Source organism: Danaus plexippus, assembly GCF_018135715.1.
Source record: "Danaus plexippus chromosome 9 unlocalized genomic scaffold, MEX_DaPlex mxdp_26, whole genome shotgun sequence".
In the NCBI taxonomy this organism is placed as follows: domain Eukaryota; kingdom Metazoa; phylum Arthropoda; class Insecta; order Lepidoptera; family Nymphalidae; genus Danaus; species Danaus plexippus.
The window spans coordinates 2,044,651-2,064,663 of record NW_026869848.1 but is presented as its reverse complement, the minus strand read 5'-3'; the positions used below and the strand labels follow the sequence as shown (position 1 = coordinate 2,064,663).

The 20,013-nt window shown below is 28.2% G+C and overlaps 1 protein-coding gene across 1 annotated transcript in view; it reads left to right on the top strand.

The window, feature by feature from the left end:
- The window catches only part of LOC116767211 (uncharacterized), a 65,449-nt gene that overhangs the window by 4,519 nt on the left and 40,917 nt on the right, over positions 1–20,013 (top strand). The window contains exon 2 of the mRNA XM_032657431.2: positions 9,926–10,192. Coding sequence (XP_032513322.2) covers positions 9,926–10,192 — 267 coding nt within the window. The remainder of the gene's footprint in view (positions 1–9,925; positions 10,193–20,013) is intronic.

Genomic DNA, 20,013 nt, shown 5'->3' with positions numbered 1-20,013 from the left:
CCTCACCACTTTTGACCCCTGTCTAAAGAGTTTAAGTTTGCGTTTTCGTAGACAAATACATTCACGATACTTGAGTTCATATATTTCATAAAATTCATGAAATTAATTTATTCTGTGACTAGTCCAATGATATTCTTTGTTTACCAATAAGATTAATATGAACGATGTATATAAACAAAAATTATTAACCAAAATAAAACATAACAAACATGGAATAAGTAAAATTATTTATAAATAAAGTCACATATAATACATTTCAGAAACATAAAGTACCTTTTGTTAACCTTCGTCATTGCGACAAGACTAAGGGCAAACAAAACATCTGAGACAATTTGTTAATATATAAGAACACGAGATATTGTTCGGGTGTAATCTACCCTGAAACTTTCATAAATGATATGAGCCATGACGTAAATTATAAAGCAGAACGTTTCATATTCATGAAGTAACGCCGCGGCGGAGGAGTTTAATGCTTTTAAGTGAAATGTGATGAGAGCCATTGTGTTTTGGCACGATCAACTATGAATGTGTTAAATAATTAAAACATGTGAATTCAATTCATTGGCGGTGATTTGACAGGTTCATGTAAAATATTCGCATTTGCCAGATACATGATAACATATTGTAGACTACGCGAAAAAAGTCATTAATGTTACAATAAACTGCTGAAGATTAATTACAAATTTTATTTTCCTCATTTGTTGTGTAATTTATTAACAATATTAACGAATAACTAAATAATGATTAATTTCACATACAAATACATGTATGTGGATAATATTATAACGAATGTTTGTCTCAAATAAGTATGATAAATGTGGAATGGAGATTTTATGAAAAGAGCTCAATTATAATTACGGAATATCGAAGAGAGGGGTAGTTTAATTATGAGGAAATTCCCGGAAATATGGTTGTTATTTACACAAACGAAACGGATGAGTTATATTAATGGTCTCGCAAGACACTAGTTTTAAAGATAATTTTGTACATTACTATATTCGTAGAATAGTTTTAGATCGAATTGTATAGAATCTTGTTTTTATTTCACTACATTATAGTCAAGCTTATATTTGGTAACATAAAAAATTTTCTGCTGACGTTTTAATTTGTTTTTAATATATCAATTTGAAATAGGATATACAATAATATCTTATTACGGAAATCTTATTATTTCTAGACATATAACTTATATCAAAAAACATATAAATCGTGATTGATCTAAAAGTGCAAGCAAACAATGTTTCTAGAGATTTCCGTTTATTCAGAGAACTATTATTTCGGAAATATTATCTCAGCTTTCCGCAGCATACGGCCGTAAAGATGGGACAGTGCCATAAAAGTGTTTTATAACAGGATTATTATCAGCACATGCTACGGGTCGGCTAACGATGCTATTCTGACTTCTATTAAATTCAACTCATTTATTTTTAAGTCCTACTTAAAATTTATTACAATAAAAACATTGAATTCGTATATAGAAAACGAAATTGGTTACTACAGTTATGGAAACTACGAATTCCTCGTGTAATTAAATTTTTATTTAAGTTGGTTCTAGTTATAACAATAATAATTACACTTATTTTCATTAAAATAATATAGTTTCTTCTTCACAATCGTTTTATAAATCCGAAAAAATGTAAGTTCCATTGTTAGGCTTAGCTCATAAAGTACTAGGGTATGTTATAATCCTGTCCTTAACATTTACAAAACTATTTAGCACATAAAGATTAGTAAAATCAGGACTTACTTAAGAGCATAAGCTTGGAATAGACTTTGAAATAAGACCGGAATAAAGAGATAAGGGCCAAGAGCTCTTCAAAGTTTATATACAAGTCCTTGATTTTGAATGTAAGTGTAGTTGTAAAACTATATACACAATTGAGTTATTTATAATCTATTATATTTTATATTTTCCACCAAAAAAGTAAGAACCAAAAAATTCTAATAAATGTTTGCCTACAAATTGGTTATGATATCACCAAAATAAAAAAAAGAAAATTTTGTCAATGTGTTGACAATAAATAGATACTATTTATATAGTATTTAAACGAATTAGCCACTCAAAAATATTAAAAAAAAAATTCAAGTGATATTTTAAGACCTACTGTTACAAAGAGAAAGAGATAATTTTGTAATCGGTTTTGAAACAAAAGTTTTGAAACATTTAGATATAGTCTTTGTGTTGCGCCCTTCAAAATATCAGGACTTGTAAAAGGTTGACGACAACTCGAGAAATAGAAAGAAATATAAAATTGAGATAAATATTACAAAGATTAATTTTAAAAATAAAATATACGATTTTTGTTGCCGTAAGGTAATAATAATAATAATAAATAAATAAGGAATAAGAAAAACTGAAGATCAATGTTCTGTAAACTGTTAATAGTCTACTAGTAACTGGAAAATGCACGTTTTATTTCTATTATTTCTTGTGATTTTCATGGAAACAAACATTTTATACTGTTCTTATATTATCCATAACTATAAAATTTATGATATGGAATCAAAGTCACATATGCGTGACATATCTCTGAAATGCTCAGGTTCTTGTTTTTTTCCTACTTTAATAGAATTCTGCTTTTTCTACTTGAATCCCTTTTGTCTAACAACCACAACCCTTTACTTTTAAAGGTGCATGTGTCCATAGGCCATTACCACAATTGGAAAATAAGTAGAAAATTAAAAAAGATTCTTAAAGGTACTAACTCAATGCGAAAAATAATACAATTTCTTTCTTCATACTTCGTAGCGATGACCAACCATTCTATGAAGTAATGTTAATCACAAGGCTATTTAAATGACTTCTAGTTATTAGGTATTTCCATTATAAATTGGCGTATTGTTGAACTGGTCAGTTTCAGCTCAAATAATCAAATAATAGATACTCTAAAATGTAAACAAAAATTAATTTTGTCATGTTAATTTAGAAAACAAATAAGGCAATGCATTTGTTTACACTACTATCCATTTACTAAGTGGAAAACTTATCACGTTATTCGCAAACACGAGTTCACTGTGAAACTGTTTTATAGTGGGCGTGGAATCCAATATAAAGGAAAACACGCTACGTTTTTAGTTAAAAAAATATTTTTGTAATTTTGACCTAAAAACAAACCGTGAGGATGACCGGAAACCAAAGTTGGGAATTAATAATTAAGGGTCAACGTGGCAATAAATCCATCACAAAACACGTTAGCGTTAACAAAATATTTTTGTACATTTAATAATTAGATTTAATTCAATCGAAAATTACTGTAAAAGTGAAGAAGTTCAAGAAATTGAAACTAAATATAAATTGAAATAAAACTAATATTTTTCGGATTTACTACGCGAATTTTATTATTTTAAAAACAACATAATCCCGACGTCTCGGTCATTTTTCAGCATGTAGAATACTCGCGAAAATCTTAGACATCATTAACCATAAATTACTTTAACCACACCGAGGAATACCCATTAGGTAAGCGTTCTGTGAAATATAACAAAAAGGTTAAATAAAGTATTGATGACAAATAAATGTTACATAGTAAATAAGGATAATAGCTAGGTTGATTTCAGAAACACTGGATAATATCTGTTCCAAGGTTAAGTTGAATAAGACAAAAGATACTGTAGAATATTTGGTTACCTAGAAGTTAGTTGTATAACACAGCCGTCGAAGATCTAGCCACACAGTTATGATATATCTATATTAGAGCTAATTGCAAACCGTGATGGATGGCTATGACCTCATGACAATGTCAGATCTCAAATCTTACGGCCGACGATCACAATGTAAGAGACACTCCAATGATATATCTTTGATAAACATTTTCTTGCTTGAATCTTGCTTCCACTGTTTCTTAATACGAACTATTAAGAAATCATAATTTTAAGGCACTGTTAAAATTTCTATAGAAGTTAGATTCGCTATAGTAAGAAAAAAGATTAAGATAAATAAAAGCAGTCTAAACCGTGTTTGAATCCTATTGGATCTGCTTTTGATTATTTTTTGTGACGAAACTTTAAAGCGTACAAACTAATATTACAAACCTCGTTTGATGAAATTAATCATTTGGAAGATTTAATTATGTTATGCTAATTTTGATTAGTTTTCGAAAAAAAAACATAATTCTTTTTAATGTAATACTAGAAGGAAAAATTAAAAATATATATATTCGAAAATTAAAGTGGTTAGGTACATTCATATCAAATTCAATCTTTCAACCAATCGAATGCTTCGGTAAACATGCCTAGTTGGATGCTACTCTTCATTTCATGTTTTTAGATTGACAGCTACCATCGTAAATTGATCATTTTCTAGCAGAACATTTCACTATGTAGGTATAGTGTTTATATTTTTATTGTCTTTTCATGTAGATAAACATATTCTAATGTTTAAATGGTGTAAAAGTATTATTAAATAAATATTAGAACGGCAACTATATAGGGTGGCAACCGGAGGTTCCAGGAAAACTACGAAACTTACGTATATGTATATTGTAATAAAAATTACATATTAAAACTTATAACCTATACCTAAGACTACATGTTGGCCCCGATGCTAGGATAGCAATCTCATTCCATAGCTTGTGTGGTATCAGGAATCTTCTGGTTCACACCTAAATGTTTTTCTATCAATTTATTAAATTTGTAAAACCCTGAGGTGTTATATTTAATGAATATTTTATTAAAATGATAAGTATATTGGAATTGGACTGCCTTTGAACAATTCTTAAAATACACGAAAGTCGCAAATATTTTAAATCTAAGAGTGTTATATTTATAGTACATTTGTTTGGGGCTAATAATGATAATATTTTCTGTTTTAATTGCTGTTTTAAATCCCGAGCTTTGTAGTCTGTTGTTTTGTTTGGAAAGTTTAGAATGTTTGTTATTCAGTAACCGCATGGTATTTGGAGGTCTGATTATTCAAATTTCGTTCTGTTTTGGTTGACCGGAGCGTTTAATATGGACACCGCAATGTTAACCAACTTCTGTGGTATAACTGCTGCCTACCTACATATATTACCTATGAATCCTATACCTATATTATAGATAATAAATACTTGTTAAAATATAAAATATAGTTTGAAAGGAAAATAAAGCAAGAGATAAGATGTACATAATGTTATTTAACATGAGGATATATTCTGGATTATTTTAAATAATATAAATTAAAATAAACGGATTCCTATATAAGAGGCCATGTATAGACATTTTGATGATACGATTGTATGTTATTTCAAGAACTATAATGTCTTATATCAATAGAAAATATGGAACGTATACAAAAGTTTTGATTTCCCGAAACGATAATCTGATTTCTAATTTTTATAAATAAAAAAGAGAACAGGTTTATAGTTCGTGATATTTTTGTCTAATAATATTTTTAATAAATGGGCCTTACAACAAAACGCTAACTAATCCAACAATATTCAGTATGTACAATAATGAAATATAAATTTAAAATTAATAGCAATTGATCGTTCCAGTCACAAAAGTTCAAACTCTTCACACAAGTAGTAGCGATACATAATATTATTATATTTTCATAGCAGTGGGTATACTTTTCTCATTTTAAATATAAACACTGTTCAATAAATATGTCAAAGCTGTTATATTAAAACTAAAATTATATGAATATACATTAAATTACAGGAGCGATAAAATTTAAAAATAAATGGGTCAAACTGAAAACCCCACCTAGTTATAATAAACTAATACCCAATGTTATATTGGATCCAATAGAAACGAGGTCAACCTGCCAGCACTCGATTGTGTAAGAATATTGGTTCGCAATCTTTAACTAACTATCTAGTATTGATCCCAATTACCCTCTCCATATGTACAATCTTTTAAATGCTACACAAAATAGATAATTTTTTTATAGAAAACATACAGATTCCTTCAAAATTATATTTTGATGTTATGTAAAATGTCACGCGCAACAAATATATTACAAAAGGTGTTATGGTCGACATGCAAGTCCGCGTTGAAATGCACTATCTGAGTTGACGCGGTTTCAATGAGTCGTTAAAATTTTATCGGTTTTATAACATTTAAAAGTATATAAAATGTCGATAAATTATGTCCTACTGTATATTTTTTATATTCTGTTAGGAATGCAAGTCAATTAATCCTTAGTTGAAGATGTCTACAAAAACGGATACAGATTAATAAAAAACTTTTTTTAGAAGAATAATGAATAGAAATCGTGAGTGCTCTGTTGTGAAATTTTTTTGTTATTGTCATTGTTACATCGAATATCTTTATTCTAAGCTATTGAATTTTATAAACTCTACGAAAATTCTCAGTTGCATTGTTCATTCTACAATAAAATTGAAACGGCATGTAAAATAAAGGTTAGGATTTAAAAAAAAAAAGCTTTGAAATACATTTCTGTAAATAATTTAAGAATTTTTTAAGTTATTAAAATAAAATGACGACTACTAAAACAACATCTAAACTGCAATACTTGTTAACTTCGGATTTCTGTATACGACAAAATGGATGTGCTCTTTACGTCGGATGTTAATCATTTTGTAAATTAATGGCCACTCCATATTAAACCAAAGTATTCTTAAACAGGAATCGTTTAACTTTTGAATCTGAATTGAATAATGATGTAATATGGATGAACACAAAGCAGTTGAACCTGGCCTTTAATAATATATATTTTTTTCATATATTTAACGATGGAAGTAGCCACCTATCAAATAATACGAGTATATTGATTTATAGTTTCTAAAGTTCAATTTAATTTATTGAAAATTAATTGTTTTAATAAAAGTCGATATTGTTGAATTGCATTGATTAACTTTCAATCACTCTACGTGTAAAGACAAATAAATATCTAAGCAGAAGTTTGAGTTCTTTAAATTATTTTTTTTGGATAGCTATAAATAATATATTTTATACGTTTCTTCGTAAATTAATATAGTCGACACTGTACCACCCGAAATCATTAAATTTGCAAAATATTTTTTTGACTTTTCCGTATGTATACCAGATATTAAAGTCTGTTCTCTCAGTAATAACTTAAATAACTATAAGTATATAGTAAATAACACAAATAAAGTTTAAATTTAGATGTTGTGACTAGCATGGAAGCACATACTATATATATATCACATATACATTTATAACATCCTTCAAAGAGTTCTTCATCATCTTTAATTTTATCTGTGTTACATTTTTTATCATTATTTATATATACTATAAGTGAAAAGTACGAATAGTATCCATGTTCACTTGATTAGTTCACTTCAGTTTTTCTTGATATAATTTTTAGAAGCAAATATATGAAGTAAAATTTTTATTCATATAATAAATTTTCTGGGAATTTATCGCTGCGTAATTCCTTTGATGATCGTTTTTTCTGTTCGTTTATAACAACTCAAGTGGAGTTGAATTATTAAAACTTTGGTTTCACGTATCGTTTTCATCAAAGCGTTTATTTTGTAAGAAGATATAGTCACAATTTATTCCAGTGTAACATATAAAATTACTCAATTTATATATGTTATGTGTAGAAAATTGTCATAAAGGACCCATTGTACACTTTATATGGAACACGATGATATTCCTTATCAAAAGCTCTTGTTTACTAAATGTATTTAATTATAATTTTAGTTTCAATACATCAAAGTAAGATTGATTACGGTTAGGAAGTTCGTATCACTTTATTTTCAAGACTGAAGGGAATAAAAAGTTCCTTTCTTGATGAGCACAGCTAAGATAAACGACAACTTTTATGTTGAAAACACAGTGTTATATATTTTGTTGTTTCTGTTTGCTTTGGTGTGCTGTTTTGTTTAACACTTTTGAAAATTTTCTAAAAAGATAGTTTTTATTCATTTATCTATGGTGTGTGGGAGTTATATATGTGATAATACGGATATACATATATGTTGAATCTAGTTGTTTATATTTTTTGGATCATACATAAATAGTCACAATTCATAATTTTAAAGTGATTTATATATTTTAAATTTTTGTTCTTATCTGCATTGAATAACGGATTGATTTCGACTTTATCTGTTTTAGTTTAAAAACGGTACAATGCACTTTCTGTTTCTTGGAAAAAAATCCACAATGGGTGATCTGTCATTTGGTTTATAGTAAAATCTAGTCTATTTTTTCACAGTTGTGCTTGAGTAAATGGTACTTCTTTTCCTCATATTTTTATATATTGGATTTCAACTCTTGTTTTGATAGTTATAATTTTCTGAATAAGCTTTCAGAATTTTTATATATTCCTACTTACACACTACTTACTTATTCCAATACTTGTAGTGGAAAAATTGGGATATTGCGCAATTTTTGCTATTTGGAGTTGTGTTTATGTTACATTTGTGTGGATGTTTCCTTTCATTCGCATATTTTTATGTTTTCAAGCAATCCAAAAATAATGCTAAATGTAATGTCAAGAAGCGTATCTAATAGATGAAACCGTAAAGTTTTGCAGGTATGAATTGATTTTTTCTCAATTTTTTATTAAAAATCAAAAAAAGTCGGACATAATGCTAAAAACTTTATATACCAGTTAACTTCAAGTAAATAACAGTTGTACAAAACAATAAGCTTGTATAAGAGAAGACAATTATATAAATTAACTTAATCGAACTATTAACGAATGAAAATATGATTATCATATATACTATTTTGCTTAGCATACATTCATACCTACTTAATCTAATATCTAAAATAGAGAAAATAAATAATAAAATAAAGTATCCTTAAGAAGTTATGAATCGTTCCATAAAATACTCTGTGAAGTCTTTTAAAGTATCTAAAAGTGCTAAATCATGCATCACCTACATTGTGACTCCCATTGCTAATGTAATTACAATAACAGGCATGCATTTTTAATTTTTATATATGCATATATATATATAGATTGCAATTAAAAATCAAAAAATTGTCATAAAAGCAAATTTTAATACAAATTATAAACATTATATAAATATTTGACACACATACCTCCATGCGTTCATGAGCAAATGTACCGACGAGGCATTTGTACATTCGCGTGAACTTAGAAGTACATGTCATTCCTTACCACGGGTTATAAAATTCGAAGTATAAAATAATGAATGTCTTTTTGTAACGAAGAACAAATATTAGCAAATTTTTTCTTGAATTTCTTAGTTATAATTTAATTATAACATTGCTTTCAATTAATGTATCAACGTACGAACTCAACGGTAATGTTATAGCGTTGTATAAACATAATACAAATTGAAGCCAAACGTCTCAAAATAAACTATCAATTTACCTCGCCTTCAAATCAACTCTTAAGCAAATTGATTGTTTGCTCTCATTACTTCTCTCCGTTTTATTAAATAGTCGTTATATAAAAAAAATATTAATCTGCTCTTTGAGAGTGATATCAAAAAGTAATGATTAAATAAAAATAATTTTTAATTATGAACCTGTTCATAAATTATTAAATTTAGTGCGGCTGTTATGCTTTAATTAGTTAGAACTTCAAGTGAAGTCTTGTAACCTAATTTGTGGACAATTTGCTACTGTGACATGTCCAGGGGATTACAGCGATAACTAATTAGGCTTTAACCTTAATATTGTTTTACGTTAAGGGAGATATCTTCTGTGGATAATATTAACGTTAAGATAATAATGTAGTTAACGATTACATATAAAAATAATATTGTTTTCACAGTTGTTATTTTATTTCAAAATAAATTTTAAGGCATCTTAGAAAAAGAAACGTATAATGGAGAGCTTGACGTTATTTCTGCTTAATTCACTTTTTTTCGTTGCAGCAAAATAGCAATCTAACTTGGAGTGCTTTTAACTTAACAATAAAACTTGTGATTGCTTTGCGAGTGAAATTTTTAGATCAGTTATATCGGTGGATTTTTCTGGATAATTGAAAACTTTATTACACAATGTAATTGAAATTGTTTTTGTTTTGTTCCAGATATTAACATCAGCATTATGTTTATCGCTGTAATACTTACTCTGATCAGATCCACCGACTGTGATATTGTTGACGGCAGAAACGTTTACCAAAAAGATGGTACATTTTTACAAGAGCCGGAATCACTGCCAGTGCTACATTTAAATGATACCAAATGCAGAATATCAGAGTATCAGTGTTTTAATAAACGTTGTATCCCGATAAACAGATTTTGTGATGGAGGCAACGACTGCGGTGACGCCTCGGATGAACCCCGTCACTGCACACGTAAGTATTCTTCTATTTCAATAAACTTGGTATTTAATTCGTGTTTTATCGGTTATATTTTGAGATTAGCAGCATAATTAATGGTATTTTGCAACAACCGTCTTTAGAATATGATTAAAATGATGTGAAAATAAAAAAAATATAACAATTTCTTTCTATATATTGCTTGGAAATTTATTGTGAGTTAAGCATAGTGGTTTTAAACTTATAAAATCTTTTACCTCAAATTTCGTATAAATTGAATCGCAGAGGATCGTAACATTTAATGTAAGTTATTTAACATGCAATGTAACAGTTGAACGGAAACAGCAGACTCGGCGGAGTTTATACAGTTTTATTTGGATGGATGGACAGGCAATATTCAGAGCACTATAAATGATGAAACGATTCGAATCTGTTTTAACAATTGTTTTAATATTAAAATTAGTAATATATTATTATTTTATATTTTCCTATAGATACTATTCATCCAATGTCACAGACAAAAATACAGAAAATATATTAGTTCCCCTGTGTTACAATACTAGGAATAAGTGTAATTCGTTAGTATTATTTTGAATAAAATCTAGGATCACAATCAAAACAATTAAGGAGATTTTTATTGAAACAATTTTTTTTAGTCTTTTAGAGAATTAATTGCCTCTGAAATCTTTGTACTACAGTGAATGATAAAAGAGCGGTAAAAAGCGGCTTATATTTTTAAGCTTACATGAATATGGTGTCTACTATGCTGCAAATAAATGTGATTAATGCCCAGAAGTCCGTTACACTAAAATTTTAATGACAATTAATACAAAAACATGATTTGAACAATCAACTGTAAAAGAAAAATGGAAAAAAATTCCAAGGAGAATTGTAGTATGCTGTGTCGAAATTGATACAAGTTTCAATATGAATTTGTTCTGCAACAAAATAGATCACATTATAGCTATATTTCTTTGATAATTTGAACAAAATTTAAAAGAGATAAAGAATCTGATGATAAAGAAATGTGCGGGTAAATTCTGTACTCAGAAACACTTTAGGGCTATATTTATTTACACCAAAAATTTCAGATATTCTTCCCTCACTCCATCAGCTCTCTTGATAAAAAGCGAGTATAATTAAAAAAATATTATGCCTCAGATTCTTTGTACCAGTTTGCAATTTCATATATATAAAACTTCAAGCCTCCATCTTTTATATAATAAATATTTGAAAATGATGTATTTGTATTTACTAACTACTGGTTTACTGAACTACATGTTAACTCAAGTTGTGATTTGAACTATGTCTGAACTGCAGAAGGATATCTGATACAAGCTTTGCCTTAAGTTTGGAATGTAAACAAACTATGTATGTAAGGAATATAAAAATAACATATCGGTCCGTAGTCAACCCGAGCAGGATATTAAGAAGAATTATATAGACTTAGACGACAACAATAACATAATCATTGAAACTAATGAAAGTCGTAGCTTTTGTCGACTTAAAACTCATTGCTTTTTGTCAATTTTGTGAGATTTAAAATTCAAGTTCGAAAATCGATCTATACTATAAATGTAAATGGTTAGCCAAGTTACTGATAAAAAAAGAAATCTAACTAATAGCGCAAACTCAGACATGTGATAACGAAGACTAAATTTATAATATAGTATAATCTTGACTAGTTTTTTTTGTAGGAAAATAAACACAAAGTCACGAAAAATCCACAATCACAGAAAATTGAACAATAATAAAATAAAACATTTTTATACTTACATAATACGTCTAAGAGATATTTGTTAATTCAACAAGGCACAAGTAATTCGAAACGTTAGATGCTAAGGTCCAAGAGCCCTTAAGTACTCGTTACCTTTGTCGGAAATTGAGTTAATTATTTAGATTATTTCTGAAATACTTCTAGCATCTTCTGTTTCTGCATAATTTATAAGTTAAAATTGCAACCTCTTCTTGGCCTCCGATTTATTACCTATAGTCTTATAACCTTTTTGATTTTAAATTTACTTGCAATCGACCTGCGCAGGGACTTGGAAAACGTAACTAGTTCTTTTCAATACCTGACTTGACCTACATATGTAACAAACTTTCACCGATAACTAAAATTGAGAAAATTTTCTCGCTTTGAAATCTCTTTGGCACCGTTAATTATATATCAACCATAAATATTTGGAGCTTTGTATGTTTTAAATACCTTGTTTTAAAAATGTGCTTTTGAATTGCATACATTTTTAATTAAATTTTTAATACACCTTAACCCACTTTCGTCTTGAATATAATTTTTACCCAAAAAAAGTTACCTGGAAGTTATCGCTCATAAGCGATAAGGTTGCCTTTTCTACTTCTCTATCTTCTTCTGTGACATTCTGTATTTTTTTATATGAGCGACGTACAATAAATATAGTCTATTCTTTTCTATTTTCTCTTTATATATCATTAATTGTATAAATTAAATAAATTATATTTTTATAACAAATGCTATGAATTATCCAAAGGCTCTAATTACGTATGTATATGATGTCGTGAAAGAGTATCTCTATAAAGATATGCAATTTGTACAAATATAATAGTATTTTAAATTTGAATATCCTCATAAATGTATGAATTGTTCATTTTATTTTATCATAAGACACGAGAGGTTATTAATATTAATTATTTGTATACATCTATTTTAGAAGGACAATTTTTATTAGAATAAAGATTAAAAAAATAATTTGAATACTTTAAAGTATAAATGAATATTTACTAGCACAGTATAAAATTTAATTCCTCTTGTAATTACAAATACAGATGTGTAATCTACAACCCTCATTTAAAGCGAAAGTCTCTTTCACTACGTAAGCATACATTCAAAATGTGAAAAGGGTTTTGCTACATGCCAAAAGAGCTGAAATAAGAAGATGCATTGGATTAAATAAATTAGCCTTTTTACTTACTTCTTTATAAATTACAGAACACGTCCGTTACTGCTGCTTATATATACAGATCCTGAAATGAACCCAAGAAATAGTGCTTTTTACATCTGTCCATCTTTGAAATTTTTACTTTTTTCTTTTGAATGATGATATTTTATTCAATATTTTATACAGGAACTAAACAGTCATAAGACAGATAGGAATTACCCTTTTTTTGGACATGAGTTTTAACATGTCTCTTGAATAAATTAGTGAAATAATGTCATCTAATACGACAAATTAGTTCTAAGAAAAACTACGCATTAAAACTCTGAGGTTGTCCTATCTGTGGTCAACTTACAGCTCAACTGCAGCTCGTACATGACCTGGATCAACCGGGAAAGTACCACCCTCCCACAGACGGTCAGCGTGAAATAGTCTTAAATGGCTGCGTTTCGTCCGATGGATGAGAGAGCTGGTTGCCTTTTCCTTTTTACCACCCTTTCCTCCTCTGGAATGTTGATGTGTGCATTGACCTTAAATCCTACATCAGCCTTAGTCTGTTTTGAGGTGTTGTCCGTGGCATGGGGTCCAGGGCGACCCTGCACCTGCTGGTTGTATCGGGGGCCCTTCCGTAACCGATGCCAGTCAAAATAAAGTTAGTTTAATTGTTATTAATGTAATTGTAGAAGATTACATTTGTGCGTGTATAATAGCGATAGCCTGAATGTTTTTGAATTAAATTATTGAAACTTTTCTCAGATACTTGAAACTTTTAATAAATATCTAAAAAAAGTTACGTTTTAATTTAATATAAATTTATTTTATTTTTAATATACAGCGATTTTTCTGAGCACTAAGTGTGTATATTTTCAAGAAAATAAAATTGAATATTGAAGTATTTGAGTTCTTTTCCTTTCATTTATTTTTATATTAAAAATCTTCGAATCTCTTTTCAATCTGTGGAATATAATAATCAATTTTCAGGGTGCGCAGACACGAAACTGAAAAAATTCGATTCTCCTTCCATTTACTAAGTATATACTGTCCCACTTCCATCTCATTCCGAGTAACCATTAACCACTATTTGTTACATTTAAAAAATTATTTTAAGTTTCTCTTAAGTTATGTTAAAGGTTATTGAAGCATTATGGAGATGAATATAATTTTTTAATCAAAAAAGTATTGACTAGTTAAATTTTGGGATAAGTTTACAAGTTCTTTGTTACGTTAGTGAATGCTTCGACAGAGTTTTCCAAGATTTCTTTTATATTTATAAATTTTTTTTGTTCTTTTACCAAAGGATCATCAACATATCCCCAACGTACTTAGGGTAATTCCGTTTTCTTCGTGAGAACGAACTTGGTGTTTAAAGTACCCAGATGCATTTTATATCTAATCTATTGAATATACATATTATGTATATCACTACACTATAATTTGTATTAGTTATATTATAAACAGCGGATATAATGTGAGATACCTACACAAACATGTTTCACATTTTATGAGTTAGCCAATATGAAAACGGGGGATTATTCTCTTAAATTTGTCTATAACTATCGTAAAAAATATTCAACAAATTGTAACTATGCAGCTTCTTTAAAAGCATCCTGAAAATTACTAAACGTGTTCCTCTTTTTATTTCTTTGAGATACCCAAAAAGGTATTTATTGACAATGAAAGAAATGTAATGAAAGGGATATAAAAAATCTATATAAAATATCACGTCCATAGAATATAATTTTTAAGCTTTTTGGTTACTCCCGCAACTGAGTCTGAAATAGTTATATATTTTGGACAAGTCTTTTATAACGTTCAATCATCGTTAACGTCTATTTTCTGTTCACATGTCACGTAAAACTATTCGATGGTTTGAAGGATTCACTAATAATATTGGGAATTTAATTTAGTCAATGTTATTCTTTTACTCTAAATGACGAGAAACAAATTACATCAGTTTCTTAAATAGTTTTTCCAACTTCCAAACTATCTCAATTCTTTTTTTTATAATAATGAAAAGATGTCGTCATTTAAAAAAAAAAATCATTACATTTGGATTACATAAGAATAATAAAAATTGAGTAAGATTAATAAAAACTTGAAATCCTATAAGACCTCGTTTAATTGTAATCGCAATTAAAACAATACAGAGTATCCTTTGGCGCATCCAGTGCAGAGCATTCAACCAGCCATGAGTTTTCAATGACTCTCATTCATTGTTTCTTGCAATAAATGCTATTATAGAACAATCGTATTAATTCTATTATAGGTATGTGTTTTTAATAAATCCTTGGAAACGTTGTTATTCGTTCGTTTTAAAGTTATTGTTTCTTTTTAATTATGATATTTTTTTTGTATATATTATTTTTTCTCAATGTTTAATTGTGTAAGCAATGCTTCAAGTCTTTTTAAATTAAGAGGCTTTATTGTTCATGATGCTAATAATATTGAAGCAAGGCAAGCTGTACTTAATCAATATTATCTGCTTCAATGTGGATTCTGATGCGCTGGATAAAGTTTGTGGATTAAAGTTGGTTCTACTTCAGAGCTGTAAGAAATATATACTTATTAAACTCTATTTATAATAAAAACCTCGAGTAATATCTGTGGCTTCGTAACTATATACCATGGAGTAGAAGTCAGTAATAATTTATATTCTATAATATTTATATTCAAATATTAATAAAATATATCAATATACTCACATATGAATTTAGTGTTCTCTAAGGGAGTAATCTAAAGTCGATTTTTTTAAAGAATAACAGATTTTTTTTATCAATGTATGTAACATTGCTGTATTTTACGCACTTTTACCATATTATATTTCATTATTCCCTTATTAAAAAACCCCTTTGGACTGGTATTAATAAAATCTTTTAAGCAGCTTTGGACTGCTGCATTTGAGTGTAATTTTTTTCCTTACAAAAGGTTCCTATTAGAGCAAGGTCTGGGGAGAAAGGTGAACATCTTAAACATTCAAATTAAAAATATTCTGATTTGGTTACTGTCTGTTGTGCTGTGTGTGGTCTAGCGTTGTTCTGAAGCATCAGTGATCTAAAGTTGTTCAGGCTCGGTTGATAATTTTTTTTTTTAATTTTAGTAGTAATATGAATAAATAGGAGCACACTATATACAAATAGTGAATCAAATTATGTCCTTTTTAATGAAATATTCACAGTAAGTCTTACACTCTAGCTTATATACATTTTTAACAGCTAAGCGTAATAAAGCGTCTCGGGAATACGCTAATGTCTGGAGAGTGGTAACTAATAAAATGAAGAGATGCTTCGTTAATTTAGCCCCGCCTTCGCTAAATTATTAAAAGTAGTCCAAGCTTATATTGAATCTATTATGAGAAAATGCTCAGTCTCCTTAATGCCTCATTACTATAAGGACCGTAGTATGACTTTTTTGATTTAAAAATATAATTGCAATATTGGGTATGCAAGATTAAAGGATAAAATTGTTTACTTTTAGGGCTGTTAACTTGCTATATACGAATATAAAAATAAAAGAAAGAATCTATCTAGTCTATTAATAATTGACAATTCCCTTATTAAATAACAAATTATCGTCCTATCTCGAGTTTCAATCAAACCAAAAACAAGAAGATTAAATTTAGGATATTTTTAAGGATAAAATACAATATAACGTTTTATTGCGGGACAACAACTTTTGACAGTCAATATTGATTTGTATAAAAATATGTTTACCTGAATCAATATATTCTATCATAGTGGACTTTCATCCCTTTTAAGGAAATTAAAGTATGGTTGTACTAATCACACAAAATTGTTAGATTGTAACGCTTGAAGCATATGTTAACATGTGAGATGTGATATTTTTAAGATTTTTTTTTATTATTGTTTGTTACATTAGCTATCACATAGAATAAGTGTTTGTTTAAGATATAAGTCAAAATTATTTGCCTACATAAATAGTTTGACATCCGGTGTGTAAAGCAGTAAATGAGAAACACTCAAAGAAAACACACATTTTATTATATGAGACAGTAATATAAATGGTTGTAAAGTAATTTTATTCAATTTTATCTTTAAACCAATTTGTTATAATAGGATTATGAAGAATTCACGGCATAAGGTAATATAAAGGATGATTTAATATTAAGAATTTAAAACCTGGATTTTAAAATATTCTATTTGTAATATAATTTTAAATAAAACACTTTTGACAATAATAAAACTTCTACTCATTCTGTACTGGCGAATACATTGCAAACTGTGACACGTATTGTTTACCTATGATGTATTGAACACATTTGTTTATCTATCAAGTTAATTCAACGATGTACAATGTTTGACGGGTTTGAATAGTGATGTATGATAATTGGAGTTATACCTGTATAGTATTGAGAACCGATTGGCGGCACGTGCATACAAATGTGTCGTACTAAATTATGATATCATACATGTTTTATCATATAAGCCTTGAAATATTCTATGCTAAAACAGTAAGGTAAGGAATTTCATATTAAATCATGATAACTTCTGAAACTGCGAAGAAATTAGCAAAGTAAATCAGTACAGCTGTTGTAAATCCGGACAGTTCGCAGTTTGACATTTGGGACAGAGGAGTTTTAGTCAGTTTACCTTCTACAATGTTTACTATGTATTAATTAATTTCCGTTTTAACTTTTCAAAGGAATTTGTTAATAGAGCCCATGACATCTACAGAAGCAGGATTTGAAACAATTTTCATTATACTGGACCTAAAACTGACAAAATGTATTTTTTGTCAAAAAATTTTATAAAAAATATATTATGCGAAATTTCTCTTATTTGTTTTGCTTGCGGCTACTTAATCTCACACAATTTTTCTAGAATTATTATTTTTGACGAGTTGTAATTATTCATATAAAATTTTTTGAATTAATTTTCCCTAAAAATTTTCAGTTCCAGTCTATGAATACTCTTTTTTATTAGTAAATTAATTGAATAAGAAATGGATATTATGCAATAAAAATTATGAAAAAGGCTGTTTGTTTCTTGGTTAAAGTACCCGGACTTCTTCAGAATAAGATGCTTAACGATATTTCATTAGCCCTGTGCTGCTAAATTTTATTCAAAACAAAATTTTATCAGGTGTATCTAATCACAAAATTGCAGTGTTACCATTTTATACAATTTGTATTTGAAAGAGTCTAATATGACTATTTATTAATTTATTATAGAAATTTTGTAATAATAAGATCTAAGACTTTCGCGAGTTTCATTTAAATTTTGTAATACTTTTCGTACTATTTCAAGCTTGGACTAGGATACCTATATTACAATGAATTATACAAAGAAGTACCCAGGTTTCAAAAACTCCAGTTCGAACTAAATAAGCATTCGCTTTCCGGCTACCAAAAACTTAAAACTAAGTTCTACTTTTAGTTTTCATTAAGGCAGTAGATCGAATTGCTAACGTCAAGAATTCTTTTATTAACTTTGTGATAGGAGTTTGAACATCCTAACAACTCACTGTCATTAATTTCAAAGTTGAAACTACGAAAGATAGTTTTCCATTACAAATATAAAATTAGGAAACTTTTACTATCACAATTTATTATACAAGTGTAATGTTAATGTTTGGTTTGTTTTAAAAGAAAGCGATAAATATAGATAAAAATAGGTTTGATAAATAAAAGCACATTTAAATATATCGTAGGTTTTATAATTATGCCTTTTTTATGTTTTATAGTAGACTTGGAACCAGATCCGACTTCGCACGGACTCTTTACAAAAAATATAAAATAGCCTATTTAATTTTGAGAATTATTAAACTTATAATATGATAACTTTCAAATGGTACGCCCAATTCAAATGATTTAAAAAGTAATTTACAGATCCTGATGTAAGCTCGAAGACAAAGTGATTTATTTTGATAGAGTTAATACCGTATTTATGTAAATAGCTTTCCAATAAACGCTTTAGGAATGCCAATTTTTAAAAGTCGTAAAAACGATATAGTAAGTTATCCTTAAGATATAGACATATGCTACCGCGAACTTTTTTGTAGACCTATATAAGATACACAATTCCACAATATATTATTTTGTTATAACCCAAAGACTTTAGGCAGCGTTTTCGTTAAAACCTTTCAGACGGCTCATGTTTTCCCGATATCTTCGACAAATATTATTTATGTACACTCTATTAAATGCAAAAACTTATCAAATTATATACTAAAACCTTCCTCAAGAATCACGCAATCGTGTTGTTATAACTGAATTTTTACTAAGAATACAGCAGCTCACTCAAAAAAATTAAGTCCACATAAATGCAATCTCGGGTAAAAGTAGTTCTTTATAAATTACCTGAAAATTAACTGATATTTATCAAAAATGCTTTAAATTATTATTATATTTTGGAGTGTTTTTTTTAATTTACCCTAAAAGTAGAGACATATCAAAAGCAATTCGAATCTGTATGAATGAAAGTTTAAAATTAAAAAATTGTCCGCTTCACACTTAATTCTATTAAAATTTGCGTATTGTAGATTGCAAAAATATGTACCTAATTTTGAATTTACGTCCATATTATTTAAACAAAACTATGTTTTTACATTTTTCTTTCCGTATTTTTTGACATGGTATATTTGTGATGAGAGCAAGTGTTGGATAATTGCCAACTACAATTTATTTTGAAATCAGGATGTTTTCTTTTTAATTTCAATAATTTCTGGGTTATCCCTGACACATATCTGGCTCCACGAGCAAGGAGCTTTTCTTTGTCAAAATGGATGTGTTAGTATCTCGTCTGGTCCATTATTTAATCATACACAACAAATTTTATACACCTCTATTGTTAAGGTATGAGATATGTTAATCGATGTACTTCCTAGCTCCTCTTCGTTTTTCCAAGGTTTGACTTAATGCTACTAAAAAGTTAAAAATATCCTCAGAAATATTAGTATCAATTACTTTTCTCTAATATGCAAGTA